Raw genomic sequence first — 21,746 nt, forward strand, 5'->3', positions numbered from 1 at the left:
TATCTAGTGATCTTCAATACAGTAGTGCTTTTTTTTCCCATTAATTTCTTTTATCAGTATCATTCTTCATTTCTCTTTGGGTTTATTCTATAAATATATTTTCTAATTACTCAAATACTTAGCTCATTATTCTTCAGACTCTCTGTTTCTAATGTAAATATTTAATGTAAACATGTCCCTCTAAGAACCACTTTAGCTACATCCTATTTTGGTTTATAGTATTTTCATTTTGCTTACATCCTAAGTATTTCAATATTTTTATTATGATTTTTTTTACTCATATTTACAAGTGTACTTATAAGTTTCCAAATATATGTGCTATTTTGACTAATTCTGTTTTATTTTAACTAATTGTCAGAGAACGTGTTATGCATGACACCAATTCTTTATAATCTGTTGAACTTTGCTTTAATGCTAGTATTGGTAGATTTAATAATTACTCCATGAAGGAAAAGATCATGCATTCTTTACTTGTTGAGTATATAAAATCATTTTGTAATGTTACTCAAATTTTGCCTATTCATATTTTTTGGTTTAAGTACTGGGCTAAAATATCTCATCATGGTAGAATGGTTACCTATTTCTCCTTTGTAATCCTGCCAATTTTTGTTTAAAAATTTCCACACAAGTTTAGAGTTGCCACTTTTTAGAATGCGGTAAATAGAACCTTTTAATAACAATGTAATGAACACACCTGTTGTGAATAATGCCTTGAACTTCTTTGTTGTTCAAACAACTAGTCCAGGCTTCTTTTAGTCAATATTGGTATGGTATGTATTTTTTATATCCTTTTCTTTCAAAAGTACTATGTATTGATGTTTTAACCACATTTCTTATGAATAGCAGATATCTGGATTTTTCCCTGTTTTGGAGTCTTGGTCTTTTAATTGTTTAGCTCTGTCCATTTATATTTACTGGGATTACTGATATATTTTAAATTATTTCTACCCCTTAATTTTCTGCTTTGTATTTTTCCTCACTTTTCTCTGCTTCCCTTTTCCCCCTTCTCATTTTCTTTGGATTCAGTTTTTATAATCCCACTTACTCCTTCATCTTTTTGTAACTGAAATTATGAAATCAATTACTGTTTTTAGTAGTTACCAAAAAAGGACATGTAAAATCCAAAATTAATCACTGGCTGTATCGTATCCTCAAATAAAGACCTTGGGAACTATGTAACTAAGAGTATTCTCCTGTATCTCCCATGTTATTCTATCATCATTTTAATTCCTTTTAAAAAAATCTCTCAAACTAGGTATCACTAAAAGTCACAATATTTTGTTTAGATAGTCCCATAAATTTTTCACTTTTTCTTCTTTACTGTTCTTTCTTGTATCTCAGCTCTTCCTTCTAAAAAACATCTTTAAGAAGGATACTAGTAAAATTTCTTCTTTTCTATCTATCTCAAAATGTTTTTATATTACCTTGGTTCTTGAAAGATATCTGGATATACAATTCTAACTTGATGGTTAATTTCTCTCAACTCTTTGAAGATAATAAGTCTACCATGTGTATTGCTGTTCATAAGTCTACTGTAGACTATATGTTATTCCTTTACTGGTAATGTTTTCTATGTCTGGATTTTTTTAGGATCTTTGTCATTGCATTTCAGTATTTTTACTATGCTTTTTAAAAACAGGTATCAATCAGGGTTCAACTTCAGATAATACCTCTATCTAAAGCAGAAAATAAATTGTTTCAATTCCAAAAGAAATACTGAATAGATTTAGACACTTCAGAAATGACTTTTGAACACTACTACAGGATTATTTTGCCAAAGGAATTTTTTTTTTCTTTTTCATATTTACAAACCTGGAGAATTGGAAAGCCTCTGGACCAACCAACTGTTTCATCCAGCATCACACCATCTTAGCTATAAATCACAGCTCAGGAAGTTGCTATCACACATTTGCTCCAGAGCTACAATGCACACCCTAGATTCATATAAGTAAATGGATTCCTTACATACTACCATGTCTCCTCCCCGTTTAACTTGGTTCTGAATTCAAGTCTCATGTGAATACATGTGATTGGCAAAATCTAAATGTACTTGAAAACTTACCTACAAAGGAAATATGAAAAATATACATTTTAGCTTTTTAGCATCTACATTACAGGAAAGCTCACTTGATGGAGGCTGAAACAATATTGAACTAACTAATCTATTATACCTGCTTTACCTGATAAAGACTTTCTTTCATTTATCTTGCTTGGGAATTATTGTTTTTGAAGCTGAGGAGTTATCTTTTAAGGATACTAGAAAATGCTCACCTATTATCTCTTTGAATATCTCTTCCTTCTCCATTTTTTCTATTCTCTCCCTTTGGAACTGCAGTTAGACATGTTATTTCTCTGTGATGCTTTCTGGCTTATTTCTTTAGATATGTCTTTCCACTTAATTAGTTCTCTCTTCAAATGTCTATTTTTAACTTATCCATTGAGTTTATTTCAATAATTTTTTGGGTTTTTTGAAATTAATTTTTATTGAAGTATATTTGCTATACAATATTGTGTTAAGTTTCTACTGTACCACAAAGTGAATCAGCTATATACATACATATGTCCCCTCTTTTTCGGATTTCTCTCCCATTTACGTCACCTCAGAGCACTGAGTAGTTTCCTGAGCCATACAGTAGGTTCTCATTAGTTGTCTATTTTATACAATAGTGTATATATGTCAATAGTATATATATGGTCAATCTTTATCTTCCAATTCATCCCACCCCATCCTTCCCCTCTTTGTGTCTATATGTTTGCTCTCTAGGTCTGTGACTCTTTCTGTTTTGCAATAAGATCATGTATACCATTTAAATGCTGCTGTGGTAAGTTACATGTGTTTTCTTTCTGCCTCAGACACTTAAGAGTTGAACTGAAGAAGCTACCAAGCCAGAAATACCACTAGGCACAATAAAAAAACAGACTGCTGTCTCTCCAAAGAAACAAGAAAAAGGCAATCTAGCAAGATAGAAAGCTTACAATAATCACTATTCTATAGCAAAACACCACAGAAAAAACAATAGCCTCACCCTCCATTCATCCTCAAAGCCTGAATGGGAAGCCTAGACTTCATTCCTAATCAGGCCCAAAGAAGGTACCCCAATCTGCTGCTAAGTCACTTCAGTCATGTCCGACTCTGTGCAACCCCATAGATGGCAGCCCACCAGGCTCCCCCGTCCCTGGGATTCTCCAGGCAAGAACACTGGAGTGGCTTGCCACTGCCTTCTCCAAGGCATGAAAGTGAAAAGTGAAAATGAAGTTGCTCAGTCGTGTCCGACTCTTAGCGACCCCATGGACTGCAGCCTTCCAGGCTCCTCCATCCATGGGATTTTCCAGGCAGGAGTGCTGGAGTGGGGTGCCATTGCCTTCTCTGACCCCAATCTCCTGCTATACTAATACCCCAATCTCCTGCTATACTAATATCAAGCAGTGAGGGGCTGGAACTTTCCCCACTCAGAAGTAACAAGCTCTCCATTTCCTGCAGTGTCAGTGGAGACCATGTGGGGAGCCTGGACTTCCATCGTCATGTGGTAATAATCAGGTGCTTTCTCTCCTCATTGTGGTGATATCAGAGTAGATCTACTGGGGTGTCAGAATTTCTGCCAATGGCCAGAGGTAACAAGGTCGTATCAACAACCTCAGATATGCAAATGATACCACCCTTACCGCAGAAAGCGAAGAGCAACTTAAGAGCCTCTTGATGAAGGTAAAAGAGGAGTATGAAAGAGCTGGCTTAAAACTCAACATTCAAAAGACTAAGAACATGACATCTGGTCCCATCACTTCATGGTAAACAGATGGGGAAAAAATGGAAACTGTGGCAGATTTTATTTTCTTGGGCTCAAAAGTCACTGTGGATGGTGAATGCAGACATGAAATGAAAAGACGCTAGCTCTTTGGAAGAAAAGCTATGACCAACCTAGACAGCATATTAAAAAGCAGAGAAATCACTTTGCTGACAAAGGTCTGTCTAGTCAAAGCTACTGTTTTTCCAGTAGTCATGTATGAATGTGAGAACTGGACCATAGAGAAAGCTGAGCACCCAAGAATTGATGCTTTTGAACAGTGTGTTGGAGAAGACTCTTGAGAGTCCCTTGGACAGCAAGGAGATCAAACCAGTCAATCCTAAAGGAAATAAACATTCACTGGAAAGACTGATGCTGAAGCTAAAATACTTTGGCCACCTGATGCAAAGAGCTGACTTATTGGAAAAGATCCTTATGCTAGGAAAGACTGAGGGCAGGAGGAGAAGAGGGCAACAGAGAATGAGATGGTATGGATGGAATCATGAATCAATGGACATGAGTTTGAGCAAACTTGGTGAGATAATGAAGGACAGGGAAGCCTGGTGTGCTGCAGTCCATGGGGTTGCAAAGAGTTGGACATGACTTAGTGGCTTAAAAACAACAATTAAATCACGTCAGTAGTCAGAAATTTGTATGCAAATGTGACACTGCTAGAATGTTTACCACACATTAAGATAAATAATTGCAGTCTTACAGATTCTCACAGTGAATAGAAAAAGAAGAGACACTCTCCAAGTGATATATGAGGCAATTATAGTTTACTGTAAGATACTGAATATAGTTTCCTGTGCTATAAAGTAGGACCTTGCTATATATCTATTTTATATATAGTAGTTTATATCTGCTAATCCCAAACTTCTAATTTATCCCTCTGCCCGCCTTGTTTGGCAACCATAAATTTGCTTTTTATGTTAGTGAGTCTGTTTCTGTTTTGTAAATAAGTCCTTTTTTATTTATGTCCTATTTTAGACTCCATATATAAGTAATACCATATATTTGTCTTTCTCTTCCTGACTTACTTCACTCTGTGTGATAATCTCTAAGTCTACACATGTTATGGCAAGTGACATTATTTCATTTCTTATATACTTGTTTAATATTCCTCTCTCTTTGTATATACATATATATATATACAGTGGAATATTATATATCTGTGTGTATATATATATCTCACACCTTTATCCATTCATTTGTTGATGGACATTCAGGTAGCTTTCATGCCTTGGCTATTGTAAATAGTGTTGCCATGAAAATCAAGGGGCATGTAGCTTTTGGAATTAAGAGTCTTCTCTAGATATATGCCCAGACATGGGCTTGCTGGATCCTATGGTAACTCAATTTTTGGTTTTTTAAGGAACCTCCATACTGTTTTCCATAGTGGCTGTACCAATTTACATTCCTACCAACAGTGTGAGAGGGTTCTTTTTTTAGGGTTCTCTTTTCTCCAAATCTTCTCTAGAATTTATTCCTTCTAGACTTTCTAATGATGGCCATTCTGTCAGATGTGAGGTGATATACCTCATTGTAGTTTTAATCTGTGCTTCTCTAACAATTAGCAATATTTACCATCTTTTCATATTTTACTGGCCATGTGGATGTCTTCTTTAGAGAAATACCTATTTAGGTCCTCTGCTCATGTTCTGAATGGGTTGTTTTTTGTTATTTAGATGTATAAGCTGCTTGTAGATTTTTGAAATTAAGGCTGTTGGTTGCATTGTTTGCAAATATTTTCTCCTAGTCCACAGGTTGTATTTTCACTTTGTTTATGGTTTCCTTTGCTGTTCAAAAGCTTATAAGTTTGATTAAGTCCCATTTATTTATCTTTATTTGTACTGACCTGAAAGACTGACCTAAGAAAATACTGGCATGATTTATGTCAGAGAATGTTTTCCCTATCTTGTTTTCTAGGTGTTTCATGGTGTCATGTCTTATAAAGTCATGTCTATAATCCATTTGAGTTTATTTTGGGGTACGGGGTGAGGAGTATTCTAACTTCACTGATATATATGTGGGTGTCTAGCTTTCCTAGCATCACTTGCCAAAGGGACTATCTTTTCTCCATTGTGTATTCTTGCCTCATTTCTCAAACATTAATTGATCATAGGTGTATGGGCTTATTTCTCAGCTCTCTCTTCTGTTCTACTGATCCATAGGTCTGTTCTGAGCCAACATCATGCTGCTGTGATTACTGTACCTTTGAGGCATTGTCTAAAGTCTAAAAGGGCTATGCCTCCAGCTCTGTTTCCTCAGAACTGCTCTAGCAATTCTGGGTCTTTTATCTTTCCACATAAATTTCAGGATTATTTGTTCTAGTTCTGTGGAAATTATCATGGGTAGTTTGATAGGAATCACATTAAATTTGTAGATTGCTTTGGGTAATAGGGTCATTTTAACAATATTAATTCTTCCAAACTGAGATAATGAGATGTAATTCCCTTTCTTTGAATCATCTTTAGTTCCCTTTAACTACATTTTATAGTTCTCAGCATATAAAGTCTCTGACCCTCTTCATCAGGTTTATTCCTAAGCATTTTGATTTTTCAACGTGCTTTTAAAAGAGACTGCTATTTTACTTTCCCTTTCTAATAATTCATTGTTAATGTAAGGAAATGCAACAGATTTATGTATGTTAGTCTTATAGTCTGCTACTATATCTTGCTTAATTTGCTTATCAGTTTGAGTAGATTTTGTGTGAAGTCTTTAGCTTTTCTATTTATAATATCAATGCTGAATCTTCATTGGAAAGACTGATGCTGAAGCTGAAGCTCTAATACTTTGGCCACCTGATGCAAAGAGCCAACTCATCGGAAAAGACAGAAGGCAAAAGGGGATGACAGAGGATGAGATGGTTGACTGGCATGACCAACTCAATGGACATGAGTTTGAGCAAGCTCCGGGAGATGGTGAAGGACAGGGAAGCCTGGCAAGATGCAGTCCATGGGGTTACAAGGAGTCAGACACGACTGAGCAACTGAACAACAATACATAATATTAATCATCTGCATATAATAACAGTTTAACCTCTTCTGTTCCAACTTGGATACCTTTATTTCCTTTTTCCCATCTGATTGCCGTGTTGAGGACTTCCAATATAATGTTGAATAGAAGTGGTACGAACGGGCATCCTTCTCTTGTTCCAGATTTTAACAGGAAAGCTTTCAGCTTTTCACCACTGAGTATTATATTGGCTGTACATCTGTCATAAATAACTTTTATTCTGTTCAGGTATGTTTCCTCTATACCCACTTTAGTGAGAAATTTTATCATGAATGGATGTTGAATTTTATCAAATGCTTCTTCTGCATCTATTGAGATGATTTCTGTCTTTTGATGTGGTGTATCACATTGAGTGATCTACCACACTGATTGATCTATCACATTGATTGATCTACTACTGTGGGCAGGAATCCCTCAGAAGAAATGGAGTAGCCATCATGGTCAACAAAAGAGTCCAGAATGCAGTACTTGGATGCAATCTCAAAAATGACAGAATGATCTCTGTTCATTTCCAAGGCAAACCATTCAATAACACAGTAATCCAAGTCTATGCCCCAACCAGTAATGCTGAAGAAGCTCAAGCTGAACGGTTCTATGAAGACCTACAAGACCTTTTAGAACTAACACCCAAAAAAGATGTCCTTTTCATTATAGGGGACTGGAATGCAAAAGTAGGAAGTCAAGAAACACCTGGAGTAACAGGCAAATTTGGCCTTGGAATACGGAATGAAGCAGGGCAAAGACTAATAGAGTTTTGCCAAGAAAATGCATTGGTCATAACAAACACCCTCTTCCAACAACACAAGAGAAGACTCTATACATGGACGTCACCAGATGGTCAACATCAAAATCAGATTGATTATATTCTTTGCAGCCAAAGATGGAGAAGCTCTATACAGACAGCAAAAACAAGACCGCGAGCTGACTGTGGCTCAGACCATGAACTCCTTATTGCCAAATTCAGACTGAAATTGAAGAAAGTATGGAAAACCACTAGACCATTCAGGTATGACCTAAATCAAATCCCTTATGATTATACAGTGGAAGTGAGAAATAGATTTAAGGGCCTAGATCTGATAGATAGAGTGCCTGATGAACTATGGAATGAGGTTTGTGACATTGTACAGGAGACAGGGATGAAGACCATCCCCATGGAAAAGAAATGCAAAAAAGCAAAATGGCTGTCTGGGGAGGCCTTACAAATAGCTGTGAAAAGAAGAGAAGTGAAAAGCAAAGGAGAAAGGAAAAGATATAAATATCTGAATGCAGAGTTCCAAAGAATAGCAAGAAGAGATAAGAAAGCCTTCTTCAGCGATCAATGCAAAGAAATAGAGGAAAACAACAGAATGGGAAAGACTAGAGATCTCTTCAAGAAAATCAGAGATACCAAAGGAACATTTCATGCAAAGATGGGCTCGATAAAGGACAGAAATGGTATGGACCTAACAGAAGCAGAAGATATCAAGAAGAGATGGCAAGAATACACAGAAGAACTGTACAAAAAAGATCTTCATGACCCAGATAATCACAATGGTGTGATCACTGACCCAGAGCCAGACATCCTGGAATGTGAAGTCAAGTGGGCCTTAGAAAGCATCACTACGAACAAAGCTAGTGGAGGTGATCGAATTCCAGTTGAGCTATTTCAAATCCTGAAAGATGATGCTGTGAAAATGCTGCACTCAATATGCCAGCAAATTTGGAAAACTCAGCAGTGGCCACAGGACTGGAAAAGGTCAGTTTTCATTCCAATCCCAAAGAAAGGCAATGCCAAAGAATGCTCAGACTACCACACAATTGTACTCATCTCACACGCTAGTAAAGTAATGCTCAAAATTCTCCAAGCCAGGCTTCAGCAATATGTGAACCATGAACTTCTTGATGTTCAAGCTGGTTTTAGAACAGGCAGAGGAACCAGAGATCAAATTGCCAACATCTGCTGGATCATCGAAAAAGCAAGAGAATTCCAGAAAAGCATCTATTTCTGCTTTATTGAGTATGCCAAAGCCTTTGACTGTGTGGATCACAATAAACTGTGGAAAATTCTGAAAGAGATGGGAATACCAGACCACCTGACCTGCCTCTTGAGAAATTTGTATGCAGGTCAGGAAGCAACAGTTAGAACTGGACATGGAACAACAGACTGGTTCCAAATAGGAAAAGGAGTACATCAAGGCTGTATATTGTCACCCTGTTTATTTAACTTATATGCAGAGTACATCATGAGAAACACTGGACTGGAAGAAACACAAGCTGGCATCAAGATTGCCGGGAGAAATATCAATAACCTCAGATATGCAGATGACACCACCCTTATGGCAGAAAGTGAAGAGGAACTAAAAAGCCTCTTGATGAAAGTGAAAGTGGAGAGTGAAAAAGTTGACTTAACGCTCAACATTCAGAAAACGAAGATCATGGCATCTGGTCCCATCACTTCATGGGAAATAGATGGGAAAATAGTGGAAACAGTGTCAGACTTTATTTTTCTGGGCTCCAAAATCACTGCAGATGGTGACTGCAGCCATGAAATTAAAAGACGCTTACTCTTTGGAAGGAAAGTTATGACCAACCTAGATAGGATATTCAAGGGCAGAGACATTACTTTGCCAACAAAGGTTCGTCTAGTTAAGGCTATGGTTTTTCCTGTGGTCATGTATGGATGTGAGAGTTGGACTGTGAAGAAGGCTGAGCTCCGAAGAATTGATGCTTTTGAACTGTGGTGTTGGAGAAGACTCTTGAGAGTCCCTTGGACTGCAAGGAGATCCAACCAGTCCATTCTGAAGATCAGCCCTGGGATTTCTTTGGAAGGAATGATGCTACAGCTGAAACTCCAGTACTTTGGCCATCTCATGTCAAGAGTCGACTCATTGGAAAAGACTCTGATGCTGGGAGGGATTGGGGGCAAGAGAAGGGGACGACAGAGGATGAGATGGCTGGATGGCATCACTGACTCGATGGATGTGAGTCTCAGTGAACTCCGGGAGTTGGTGATGGACAGGGAGGCCTGGCGTGCTGCGATTCATGGGGTCGCAAAGAGTTGGACACGACTGAGCGACTGACCTGATCTGATCACATTGATTGATTTGCCTATATTGAACCTCCTTGTAACCTGGGATGAATCCAGTTTCATAATGGCATCTGATCTTTTTTCAGTTCTGTTAGATTCGGTTTGTTAATATTTTGTTCAGGATTTCTGTGTTGCTGTTTATCAGTGATGTTGGCCTATAATTTTCTTTTTTGGTACTGTCCTTGTCTGGTTTTGGTATCAGGGTGGTGGTGGCTTCAAAGACTGACTTTAGGCGTCTTCTTTCGTCTTCGCTTTTTTGGAAGACTTTGAGACATACTAGTATAAGTTTGTCTTTGCATGCTTGGTCCTAGAATTCTCTAGTGAAGCCATCCAGTCCTGAATTTGTTTGCAGGGAGGTATATATTTTTTGTTTTACAGATTCTATTTCACTTCATGTAGTAAGTCTGTTCAAATTATCTATTCCTTCTTGATTCAGTTTTAGTGGGTTGCATGATTCTAGGAATTTATCCATTTCTTCTAGGTTGTCCAATTTGCTGGCATATAACATTCATAGCATTCTCTTATTATTATTATTTTTTTTTGTATTTCTGTGGTAGTATGAGATATAATTTCTCCTTTTTCATTTCTTATTTTGTTTATTTGGGAATCTCTTCTTTTCAGTGAACTGTGTAGAGGTTTGTCAATTGTGTTTATCCTTTCAAAAAAACAGCTCATGGTTTTATTGATTTTTTTCTATTGTTTTTTAATCTCTATTTTATTTCCTCTCTCACCTTTACTATTTCCCTCCTTCGCTAACTTTAGGTTTCTTCTTTATCGAATTTTTTTCAATGATAGGTTAGGTTGTTTGAGATTTTTCTTCTTTTTCTTTTTTTTTTTTTTGAAGAAGGCCTATATTGCTATAAACTTCCCTCTTAAGACTGCTTTTGCTGCATCCCATTTTTAATTTTGTATGGTTGTGTTTTCACTGACATTATCTCAAGGTATTTTTAAATTTCCTCTTCAAGTTGAGCTACTGGTTTTTTTAGCAACATGTTACTTAGTAACTTTTTTTCCCCCTTGTTTCTCTTTCTATGGCTGATTTCTAGTCTATCCTAGATCATGTTCCATGTGCACTTGAAAAGAATGTGTATCCTGGGTTTTATGTCATGTCACCATATCAAGATGTATCAAAATTTTAAAAACCAATTAAGTCTAACTGCTCTATTGTGCCATTTAGGATCTCTGTTGCCTTACTGAGTTTCTGTCTGAAAGATATGCCCACTGATGTCAGTGGGATGTTAAACCCTACTATTATTGTATTCTCATCAATTTCTCCCTATTTGTCTGTTAGTATTTGGGTTCTTCTACAGTAGATGCATAAAAATATAAAATCCTCTTCCCTTGTTGATCCTTTTAACATTAGTGGCCTTCCTTATCTTTCTTTCTAGCCTTTAAAGTTTATTTTGTCTGATACTGAGTATTGCAATTCCCACTTTCTTGTCATTTCCGAGTGCATATTTTTTTCATTCCCTCACTTTTCAATCTATGTGTGTCCTTCACTCTAAAAAGGGTCTCTTGTAGGCAACATATATATTGTAGGCTCTTGTTTTTTATCCAATCTGCCACTTTACGTATTTGATTGGAGTCTTTAGTCCATTGACATTTAAGGTAATTATTGATATGTATTTATTGCCATTTAAAACCTTGCTTCCCAGTAGATTTTGTATTTCTTCTTTATTCCTTTTTTCCCTTTTCCTTTTGTAGTTTGATGACTTTCTTTTGTATTATGCTTGAGTTCTTTTTGTTGTTTCTGTATCAATTATGTTTTTTATTTGTGGTTACTCTGTTTTCCAAGTATATTAATCCATTAATGTATCTATTTGCCTGAGACTGGTAGTCATATGGGCTTAAAAAAAAAAAATCCTACGTTTTCTTACTCTCCTCTCCCACATTTTATGATTTTGATGTCTTCTCTAACATCTTCATGTTTATTCTTTTGCTGTTCATTGCAGTTATCACTATTCTCACAAAGTTTTGTTTTGTTTGTTTTTTTAAATTCTGCCTTATTTTCCAATCGTGATTTTCTCTTTCCTATAGATTGTTGCTTCTTTTCTATGTATGTATGTATTTAATTATGCCAAGCTGCATGGCTTGCGGGATCTTAGTTCCACGACCAGGAATTGATGTTGGGACCGGCCCTGAAAGTGTTGAGTCCTAACCGCTGGACTGCTAGGAATTCCGTATTTCTTTTCTATTTACAGACAACCTTTCAATATTTCTTTTAGGTTAGGTTTAGTACTACTATATTCCTTTAGGTTTTGTTTGTCTGAGAAATTCTTTATCCTTCTATTCTGAATGATAATCTTGCTATGTAGAGTATTCCAGATTGCAGGCTTTTCATTTTCAGAACTTTGAATATATATTGCCACTCCCTTCTGACTGGAATGTTTCTGTAGAGAAATGAGCTGAGAGCCTTATGGGGATTTCCTTATAACTAACTCTTTGTTTTTCTCTAGCTGCCTTTAAAATCCTCATTATCTTTAATCTTCACCATTTTAATTATACCATGTCTTGGTGTAGGTTTGTTTGGGTTCTCCTTGTCTGGGCTTCCTGTGCCTGGCTATCTGTTTCCTTCTTGAAGTTTGGGAAGTTTTCAGGCATAATTTCTTCAACTATAATTTCAACCCTCTTTCCTTTTTCTCTTCTAGGATCCCTATTCCACAGACTGGCTCACTTTATATTATCCAAAAGGTCTTATATATTGATTTTGTGTGTGTGTGTGTGTCTTTCTGTCTGCTGTTTTGATTGGGTAATTTCCATTATTATATCTTCCAGATCACTTGTTTGATCTTCTGCATTATTTAGTTTGCTATTCACTGCCTTCAGCTTGGCTTCCATCTTCAGCAAATGAGTTTTCTAGTTTTAATTGATTCCCCTTAATAGTTTCTAGTTCCATGTTACAGTGATGTACATTTCTGTTGATAGCCTTTCTTAATTCCTTCAATATTTTTACTACCTCCTTTTTGAACATGGGATCTAGTAGACAGGAGAGGTCTGTTTTATTGTTCTTTCAGGGGACTTCTCTCGTTCTTTTAATTGGCAGTGTTTCCTCTGCTTCTTTTTACCTCTATTTCTCTATGAATTTAGGAGGAGCAGTTATCTACTGTGGTCTTTAAGGGCTGTTTTTATGTAGGAACATTCCTGTGGAGGAGCTTCCCTAATAGCTCAGTTGGTAAAGAATCCACCCTCAATGCAGGAGACTCTGGTTTGATTCCTGGGTTGGGAAGATCCGCTGAAGAAGGGATAGGCTACTCACTCCAGTATTCTTGGGCTTCCCTTGTGGCTTAGCTGATAAAGAATCCACCTGCAATGCGAGAGACCTGGGTTCAAATCCTGGGTTGGGAAGATCCCCTGGACAAGGGAAACGCTACCCACTCCAGGATTCTGGCTTGGAGAATTCCATGGACTGTATAGTCCATGGGGTCGCAAAGAGTCAGACACAACTGAGCAACTTTCACATTCCCGTGGAGCCTGTATGAGACTAATATTTTTGGTGCAAAGTTTGTTTTTTAGTATGGATGCCTGCCATGTCTTTCCTCAGTATGTGCTGGCTCTTATTCCCTTCATAAGGGTGGGTGCTGTGGTGACCACAGCCTGCACTGTATGTTGACTAGGGCCTCCTCTTTACTCTGTGGCTGTCACAGCCCTGTCAGGGGCAGGGTCTGCTCCCCAGTTGTTGAGTAGAAACCCCCAAAGTGAAAGTGAAGTCGCTCAGTCATGCCCGACTCTTTGCGACCCCATGGATAATAGCCTGCACCAAGCTCCTCTGTCCATGGGATTTTCAAGGCAAAAGTACTGGAGTGGGTTGCCATTTCCTTCTCCAGGGAATCTTCCCAACCCAGGGATCGAACCCAGGTCTCTGACATTGTGGACAGACGCTTTACCATCTGAGCCACCAGGGAAGTCCAATAGAAACCTCCAGATCCAATTCAAAACTCAGTGTCGGGTACATGGAACTGGCGTGCTTCTGCTGGGAGAGGAACCACTGAGTATTCCTCCACAGGAGCTGTCCACCAGAATGTGACTCTGGTGTCATCTGCCACCATTGTGTGGGCTCACAAAGTACTTCATTGTTGGCACTACCCTCGGCCCTGCTTCAGTCATGGGAATGCAGCCAATCAGTATGAATGTCCCTCAGCTGCTGTGCTCAAAAGCCACTGGCCCAGATCTGCCAAAGTCAGGCACTGGGACTTGCCATAATGCTCCCCTGGAACTGCCATGGGAGCTACGGAATCCGTGTAGACCCTGGCCCATGTGTGCATTTACATGCCTGCAAAGCCAACAGCCACTAAATCTGGACCCACTCCAGGCTCAGGAGCACAAGTAATCCACTGAGATGTCCAGCAGGCACTGAACTTACAAAGGCACCAGTGTTGTAAATCCATCAGTCACAAAGCTGCAAGCCCAGATTTCAGCCCTGCCTCAGTGCATGGCCAACTGCCAGGGCTTGCAAGCTCCTAGAGCTCATAGAGGGGGAACTGTGCCTGCTGTGAACAAAGAGGAAAAAAAGTTTTCTACGGCAGGGTCCTTCCCCTCTGTTTGTGTGTGCATTAACAATGGGGCTTCTATGGTGGACATGGGCTCCATCTTGTACATACCCCCAGTTGTGGCCTGGGCCACACTCCAGCTTCTTCAGGCTGTCTCCATATAGCCAACCCCAGTCCAGTCCTCTCCCCAGGTTTGTCTGCTGAAGCCCAAATTTCAGCACTCAGCCCCTACATGTAACAGCAGATGCATGTCTCAGGCTAGGGGGTGCAGCATGGTGGTCAGATCTTCTGTACTGGTCTCTCTCTGTTTTGCCTGCCACAAGCCAATTGCTGTACACTCCTTTGAAGCTCCGATGCTCCCTTTCTGTCCTGACTGATCTCCCAGCTGAGGAAGGGCATTCCCAGGATGAGGGAATCTTTCCTGTTTCATAGTTCCCTCCCAGGGTGTAGGTCAAAGCCCAATTCTGTATTTTTTTTTCCTTTTGTTTTACACAGTTACATGGTGAACTTTCTTGCAGCTTTCGTTGTATGAGATCTTTTGCAGTGTTCAGTAGTCATTATGAGAACTGTTCTGTGAGATGTATCTGTGGGAGAAGGTGAGCTCCATGTCCTTCTATTCTGTCATCTTGATCTCTCTGGTACTATTATTAATATGCTATGTTTATACATAATAAATGTTTGGACAGCAAAATTTAAAAATACAATACCATTGTTAAAAAAAAAAATATCAAAACTCCAAAATGCTGATGGAAGAAATCAAAGATTATCCAAATAAATGAAGAGACACATAAGACACATAGTGTTCATAGACTGGAAGAGTCAACATAGTAAAGATGTCAATTCTTCATAAATAGATATGATGGTTCAATGCAATGTGCAATTCCTATCAAAATCCCAATAAGATTTTAAATATAGACATTATTCTAAAACTTGTATGAAAGGCAAAGAAATCCAAATAGCACAAACAATTTGAAAGCAAAGTGAGAGGGATCAATCTATATGATTTGAAGAGTTATTCTACAGGTACAGTAATCAATAGAGTATAGGATTGGTAGAAGAATAGACACCAAAATCAGTAGAATAGAATTCCAAAACTCAGAAATACATCCACATAAATATATTCAAATAAATTTTGAGGACGGTGCAAAAGCAATTCATTGAAAAAATGGCCATTTCAACCAGTGGTCTTGGAGTAGTTGGATATCTAAAGGCTAAAAAATGGACCTCAAGCTAATCCTTACCCTTATATAACTCAAAATAAAGTTTCATGTAAAATGTAAAACTATACAAAACTTTTAGTAAAAAAACAAGGGAAAACCTAGGGTTAGGCATAGAGTCCTTAGACTGGACACCCAAGTGTGATATATAAAAGGAAAACTGATAAACTGACTTCATAAAAATTAAAAACTTTTGCTCTGTGAAAGACCACGTGAAGACCATGGAAAGACTAGTACAGATTGTGAGAAAATATTTGTGAGCCACATATTTGAGGAAGGATTAGTATCTACAATATACAAAGAATGCTCAAAACTCAACTGGAAAAAGAGAGAAACAATCTCATTAGAAAATAGACAAAGACAGGAACAGACATTTCACCAAAAAGGACATAGAGATGGCAAGTAGGCACATGAAAATATGTTCAACATCAATACCCATTAGGGAAATGAGACTTAAAACCACAATAAGATATCAGTACTTATCTATAAGAATGGCTAAAATTAAAAATAGTGACAATACCAAACATTGGCAAGGATGCAGAGAGAATGGCTCACACATACAGTGCTGGTGGGAATGCAAAATCGAACAGCCACTCTCGAAAACAGTTTGGCAGGTTTAAAAAGAACTAAATATACAACTATCATACAACCAAGTAATTGCATTCTGGGCATTTATTCCAGAGAAATGAAAACTTATCTGTAAACAAATTTTCATAGCAGACTTATTTGTAACAGTAAGAAACTAGAAATAAAAAACTATAAATTCAGATGTCATTCAACAGGTGAATGATTAACCTGTGGTACACCCATATCATGAAATATTATCCACAATAAAAAGGGACAAACTACTGATATATTCAATCACTTGTATCAATCTCCAGTGAATTATGCTGAATGCAAAAGGTCAGTCCCACTGGTTATATATACTGTATGATTCCATTTATATAACACTCTTAAAATGAAAAAATTAGAGAAATGAAGGGCAGATTAGTGGTTGCTAGGGGTTAAGGATAGCTAGTGAGGGGATAGGGCAGGAGCAAAAGTGGATGTGGCTACAGAAAGACAACACAGGGTGATAGAATTGTTCTGTATCTTGACTCTGTCAACGTCAAATCCTGTTATGATATTGCAGAATAGTTTTGCAAGACATTGTCACTTGAAGAAATTGGTAAAGAGTACAGATGATCTCTATTTAATTTCTTACAAATGCATTTGTTTCTACAATTATCTCAAAATAAAAAGTTTAAATAAAAGAGAAAAAAAAAAAGGAACAAACCCATAAATCATATACTATTTACCTACTGAGCACCTGCTATATGGCGAGGCCCTGTGTCAGGTACTCACATGAAATATTTTATTTTTCACAAACTCTATAAAGTTTATGCCTACTTCCTAAATGATTTTTCTGGAACACTGTTTCTCTGTGACACAGACAGCCTTTCTTGAGACATAGTCTGCAGTAGTTTGAGAAACATAAAAACAATTATTTTCCTTTCTACTGTAGGAGTTTTCAAGTCCTTTAATATACTCATGTACATTATAAATACTCAAAAGGAGGCCATCACACACAGCTTTCCTCAAATTTCTTTTATTTTAAAAGTCTTGCTTTCACATGATGCCTATTAACAACTTGCTTAAAGAATTAGTATTCCTTGCAATCTACCATAATAAATGTTGGGTTGTAAGTTTTCTATCAATATCCCTTCTGGAGTTGGATTTTATGAGTTATTTCAATTAGGCTATAGATTTACCACCTAAGTATACTCTTTTGATCCAAACTACTTACCATGTAACAATATAAATAGATCGAACCACTAAAGTGAAGACCAACATTCCATACATGACCTGAAGAAGAAAGGAAAAATGAAGTTCTTAAGATCATCATTCTTTGGCAGTGGAAGTATACTTTGCCTACAAAAACAGCCCTCCAAGTTAAATGTAAACATTTATTATTTTTCATTACATTTTAAAGAACATATGTGTTAATATAATTAAATAATTAAGAGTCATACTAACCTTTGAGGAAAGATCCTGCTTGTGAATAACCAATATCAGAAGTCCCGCATTAATTTTAACTCTGAATGGTTACGAGAAATTTTAAATATCTGCTGAAACCTGAATAAATGCTGTATTTCTGCTTCATACTCCCTAGATATCCCTCCCTTTTTGTTAGGTTCACTTTTAGCAAATGATTCTACTTCCTGTCTTATATATCTGGACTCTTTCAAACTCTCCTCCTAAGTGTTTCTGCATCCTCTCCCTGTATTCTTTCTCCCATTCCTAGTTTTCAAAGAAAGAGATGCCCATTTTTTCTTGACTGAGGTTAGTCCACTCCCCTGTGTTCTTTATTCTATATGTTCCCACATCTTCTCAGACTTGGTTCCAACAACTAACCTCTTTCTCTTCTATACTGAGCACTGGATAGATATTACCAACTGGAAACCTGAAACTAGTGGGAAAATTTAGCTTTTAAGAGTGTGAATTATTAAATACAAGAAAACTTCATAGAATATAAAGGTATAACGTAACAAATATTTATAAAGCCAATAACTGGGTACCATTCAGGTCAAGATATATGTTGTCTCTTCCCAGTCCAACTCTCTCCCCTACTCCTTAGAGAAAACCACTCTGATTTTTTAAATAAACATTTTCCTTTTCCTTACATATTTACTAAATTAAACTGGTCTCCTAAATATGCACTCTTAAATATAGGTTTTTAAATTTTTAATTTTAATTTACAATAGAATAACATTACATACATTTGTTTTTTTCTTTTAAGATCTAGTTATATGTTGCCATGGTTCAATCACTTTTGACATCACACAAATAAATATCACAACTTATTTACCCATTGCTATGCTGATGGACATTTTTGGGTTATTTCTAGTTTTCAATGTTATGAACATTTCTTTTTTTTTTAAATTCTGTTTTTATTTATTTAACTTTATTTTTAAAATTTAATTTTATTTTTTAACTTTACAATATTGTATTGGTTTCACACATTCTACTGCACACATACAAAAACTTCTCCAGAGTATGTACCTAGGGATGTAGTTGCTGGATCAGAGGGCATCTTATTATCAAAATTACTAGAAGTGTCAAACTGTTTTCCATTGATTCAATTCAATTCCAATTTCTAGGATTTCTCTGATCCATGTTATTTAAAATTATATTACTTAAATTCTAATATAATTGCTTTATAGTCAGAAATTATACTCCGATTAAGTCATCTGAAATTTGTTAAGACTTACTGTATGAACAAGTATATAGTCAATTTCTGTAAATGTGGAACAAAAAGTGTTTCTGCAATTGTTGGGTGTAATATTTTACATTTGCTCTATAGGTCAAATTTTTTTAATCATATTGTTTGTCTTCTGTATCTTCTATAAGGTACTGATAATTGTGCACTAAAGTAACCTAAGGTTATAGATTTCTCTAGTTTTTCTTCTAGTTTAGTCAATTTTTTCATTATATATTTTGAGGTATTATATATATTAAAGTGAAGTCGCTCAGTCATGTCCGACTCTTTGCGACCCCATGGACTGTAGCCTACCAGGGTCCTCTGTCCATGGGATTTTCCAGGCAATAGTACTGGAGTGGATTGCCATTTCCTTCTCCAATATATATTAAAGGTACATAAATTATAAATTAAATTAAATTATAAATTAAATTATAAGTTTCCAAATTGAACACTTTTAATACTACAAAGTAATTCTTTTCTATCAACAGAAATATTTTCCCCACTTAAAGCCTATTTTGTCTGATACTATATCATATTTTCTTTTGCTTAGCATTTGCATGATATATATTTTTCCACTTTCACTTTCACCCTTTCTATTTTGGACTCTCTTATAAGGCCCTGCTATGATTCTTGCCTACTAGTTGTGTTTTACTACATAGAATCCAACCATATCTATTGAGCATTGCACTAGTCCCTGGGGAGATAATGTTATGCGTAGAGGGTTAATATACAGCCTGGGATGGTGTGGGCCTGGTTGAGAATGACCTCAGGTCTCCCAGCCTTGAAAACAACAGGTAAGATAAATGAGGAGTGTTGTGTCTGCTTTTGTTGTTGTCAAGGACTGCACATGTTGCAGGCTTGGGGACTACATGAGAACAGTATAAAAGATGCCCATAATAAAGAATGGTGAGGGGGAGGAAAGAAAGAAAAAAGGGGCTGTTGCTTCTTTACAGTGACTTCCATTACTCTTAGCTTTCAAACCTGGCAGATGTACACACGTACATGAATGAGAGGGCAAAACGTGTATCTGATACACAACGTATGTGTATAAGGCTAGCTCTGAATTTCTTGATAAGATGAAAATGTTATACTTGTTGTATCCTCTACCATGTATTTTACAATAAAAATAAATAAACACAGTATTAGATTAAAGTCTATTAGAGACTGATACCTGGGCTTCCCTGATAGCTCAGTAGGTAAAGAATCCACCTGCAATGCAGGAGACCCGGTTCAATTCTTGGGTCGGGAAGATCTTCTGGAGAAGGGATAGGATACCCACTCTAGTGTTCTTGGGCTTGCCTTGTGGCTCAGCTGGTAAAGAATCTGCCTGCATTGTGGAAGACCTGGGTTTGATCCCTGGGTTGGGAAGATCCCCTGGAGAAGGGAAAGGCTACCCATTCCAGTATTCTGGCCTGGAGAATTCCATGGACTGTATATGGGGTTGCAAAGAGTCGAACACGACTGAGCAACTTTCACTTCACTTCACTTCAGAGACTGATTGCCCACCTGAATCAGTAATTGCAGCTATGCTGCTATAACAGTGAATAGAAAAGTCATAATCCCTGCAATTACAACCTGGTGAGGAGAGGGATAAGCAACCATGCAGTTAAAATGTAGTATTTTATCTCTGTGACAGGGACTGAACAGAGCATTTTGCAAGCACATAAGAAGGCCACCTAATCTAAACTTATGCAGATCAAAGAGATTTCCATGGATTAGGGATGTAATGTATAACATGAGATGTAATTAACACTGCTATATGTTACATATAAAAGTTGACAAGAGTAAATTCTAAGAGTTCTCATCACAAGGAAAAATTATTTTAATTTCATTAATATACTGTATCTCTATGAGATGATGTTCACTAAACCTACTGTGGCAATCATTTCATGACGTATGTAAGTCAAATCATTATGTTATACACTTTAAAATTATACAGTGCTGTATGTAATTTATGTCTCAATAAAACTGAAAGAAAAAAAGAAAGACTTTTTGGAGGATATAATGTTTAATTTTATAACAGAAGTATTAGTAGGACAAGAATTATTAGTAATAACAAACATTATTAAAAGAAGGTGGAAGAGAGTAACTGGCATAGCTTACACTGTGGGGACTAGAAAAAAGTAATGCTGTCTAGGACATACTTATTGGAGAGAAGAGCAAGGAAAATGAAGTTAGAAGGTAAGCAGAGATCAAATCTGCTTTACAAGTCATGTTAAGGAGTTGGGACTTTATGTAAAGAACAATGCAAAGTCAATAAAAGTTTCAGCAGTAGCTCAATATAATCACTCATGTATTAGAAAGATGTCCCTGTCATGGTAGACAGAGAATGAATTAGGAGGTGAGACTAATGGAAAACTGACCACTGACAAGATATTGTAGTGACCTAGGTGAGACACGGGGGCCTGAATTAGGGTAGTATCAATGGGAAAGGAGAAAAATGGATAGATTAGGGAGATAATAAGGTTTAGAACAACTTTAAGATATGGTATAAATTCCTGTGGTCATGTATGGATGTGAGAGTTGGACTGTGAAGAAGGCTGAGCGCCGAAGAATTGATGCTTTTGAACTGTGGTGTTGGAGAAGACTCTTGAGAGTCCCTTGGACTACAAGGAGATCCAACCAGTCCATTCTGAAGATCAGCCCTGGGATTTCTTTGGAAGGAATGATGCTGAAGCTGAAACTCCAGTACTTTGGCCACCTCATGCAAAGAGTTGACTCATTGGAAAAGACTCTGATGCTGGGAGGGATTGGGGGCAGGAGGAGAAGGGGACGACAGAGGATGAGATGGCTGGATGGCATCACTGACTTGATGGATGTGAGTCTCAGTGAACTCCAGGAGTTGGTGATGGACAGGGAGGCCTGGCGTGCTGTGATTCATGGGGTCGCAAAGAGTCGGACACGACTGAGCGACTGAACTGAACTGAACTGAAC

General features: G+C 37.2%; 1 protein-coding gene across 1 annotated transcript in view; it reads right to left on the bottom strand.

The window, feature by feature from the left end:
* ACER3 (alkaline ceramidase 3) overlaps positions 1-21,746 on the bottom strand; it is a 168,648-nt gene that overhangs the window by 32,989 nt on the left and 113,913 nt on the right. The window contains exon 7 of the mRNA XM_070383662.1: positions 17,358-17,416. Within this exon, the coding sequence (XP_070239763.1) occupies positions 17,358-17,416 (59 nt within the window). The remainder of the gene's footprint in view (positions 1-17,357; positions 17,417-21,746) is intronic.

Source organism: Bos mutus, chromosome 15, assembly GCF_027580195.1.
Source record: "Bos mutus isolate GX-2022 chromosome 15, NWIPB_WYAK_1.1, whole genome shotgun sequence".
Classification (NCBI taxonomy): domain Eukaryota; kingdom Metazoa; phylum Chordata; class Mammalia; order Artiodactyla; family Bovidae; genus Bos; species Bos mutus.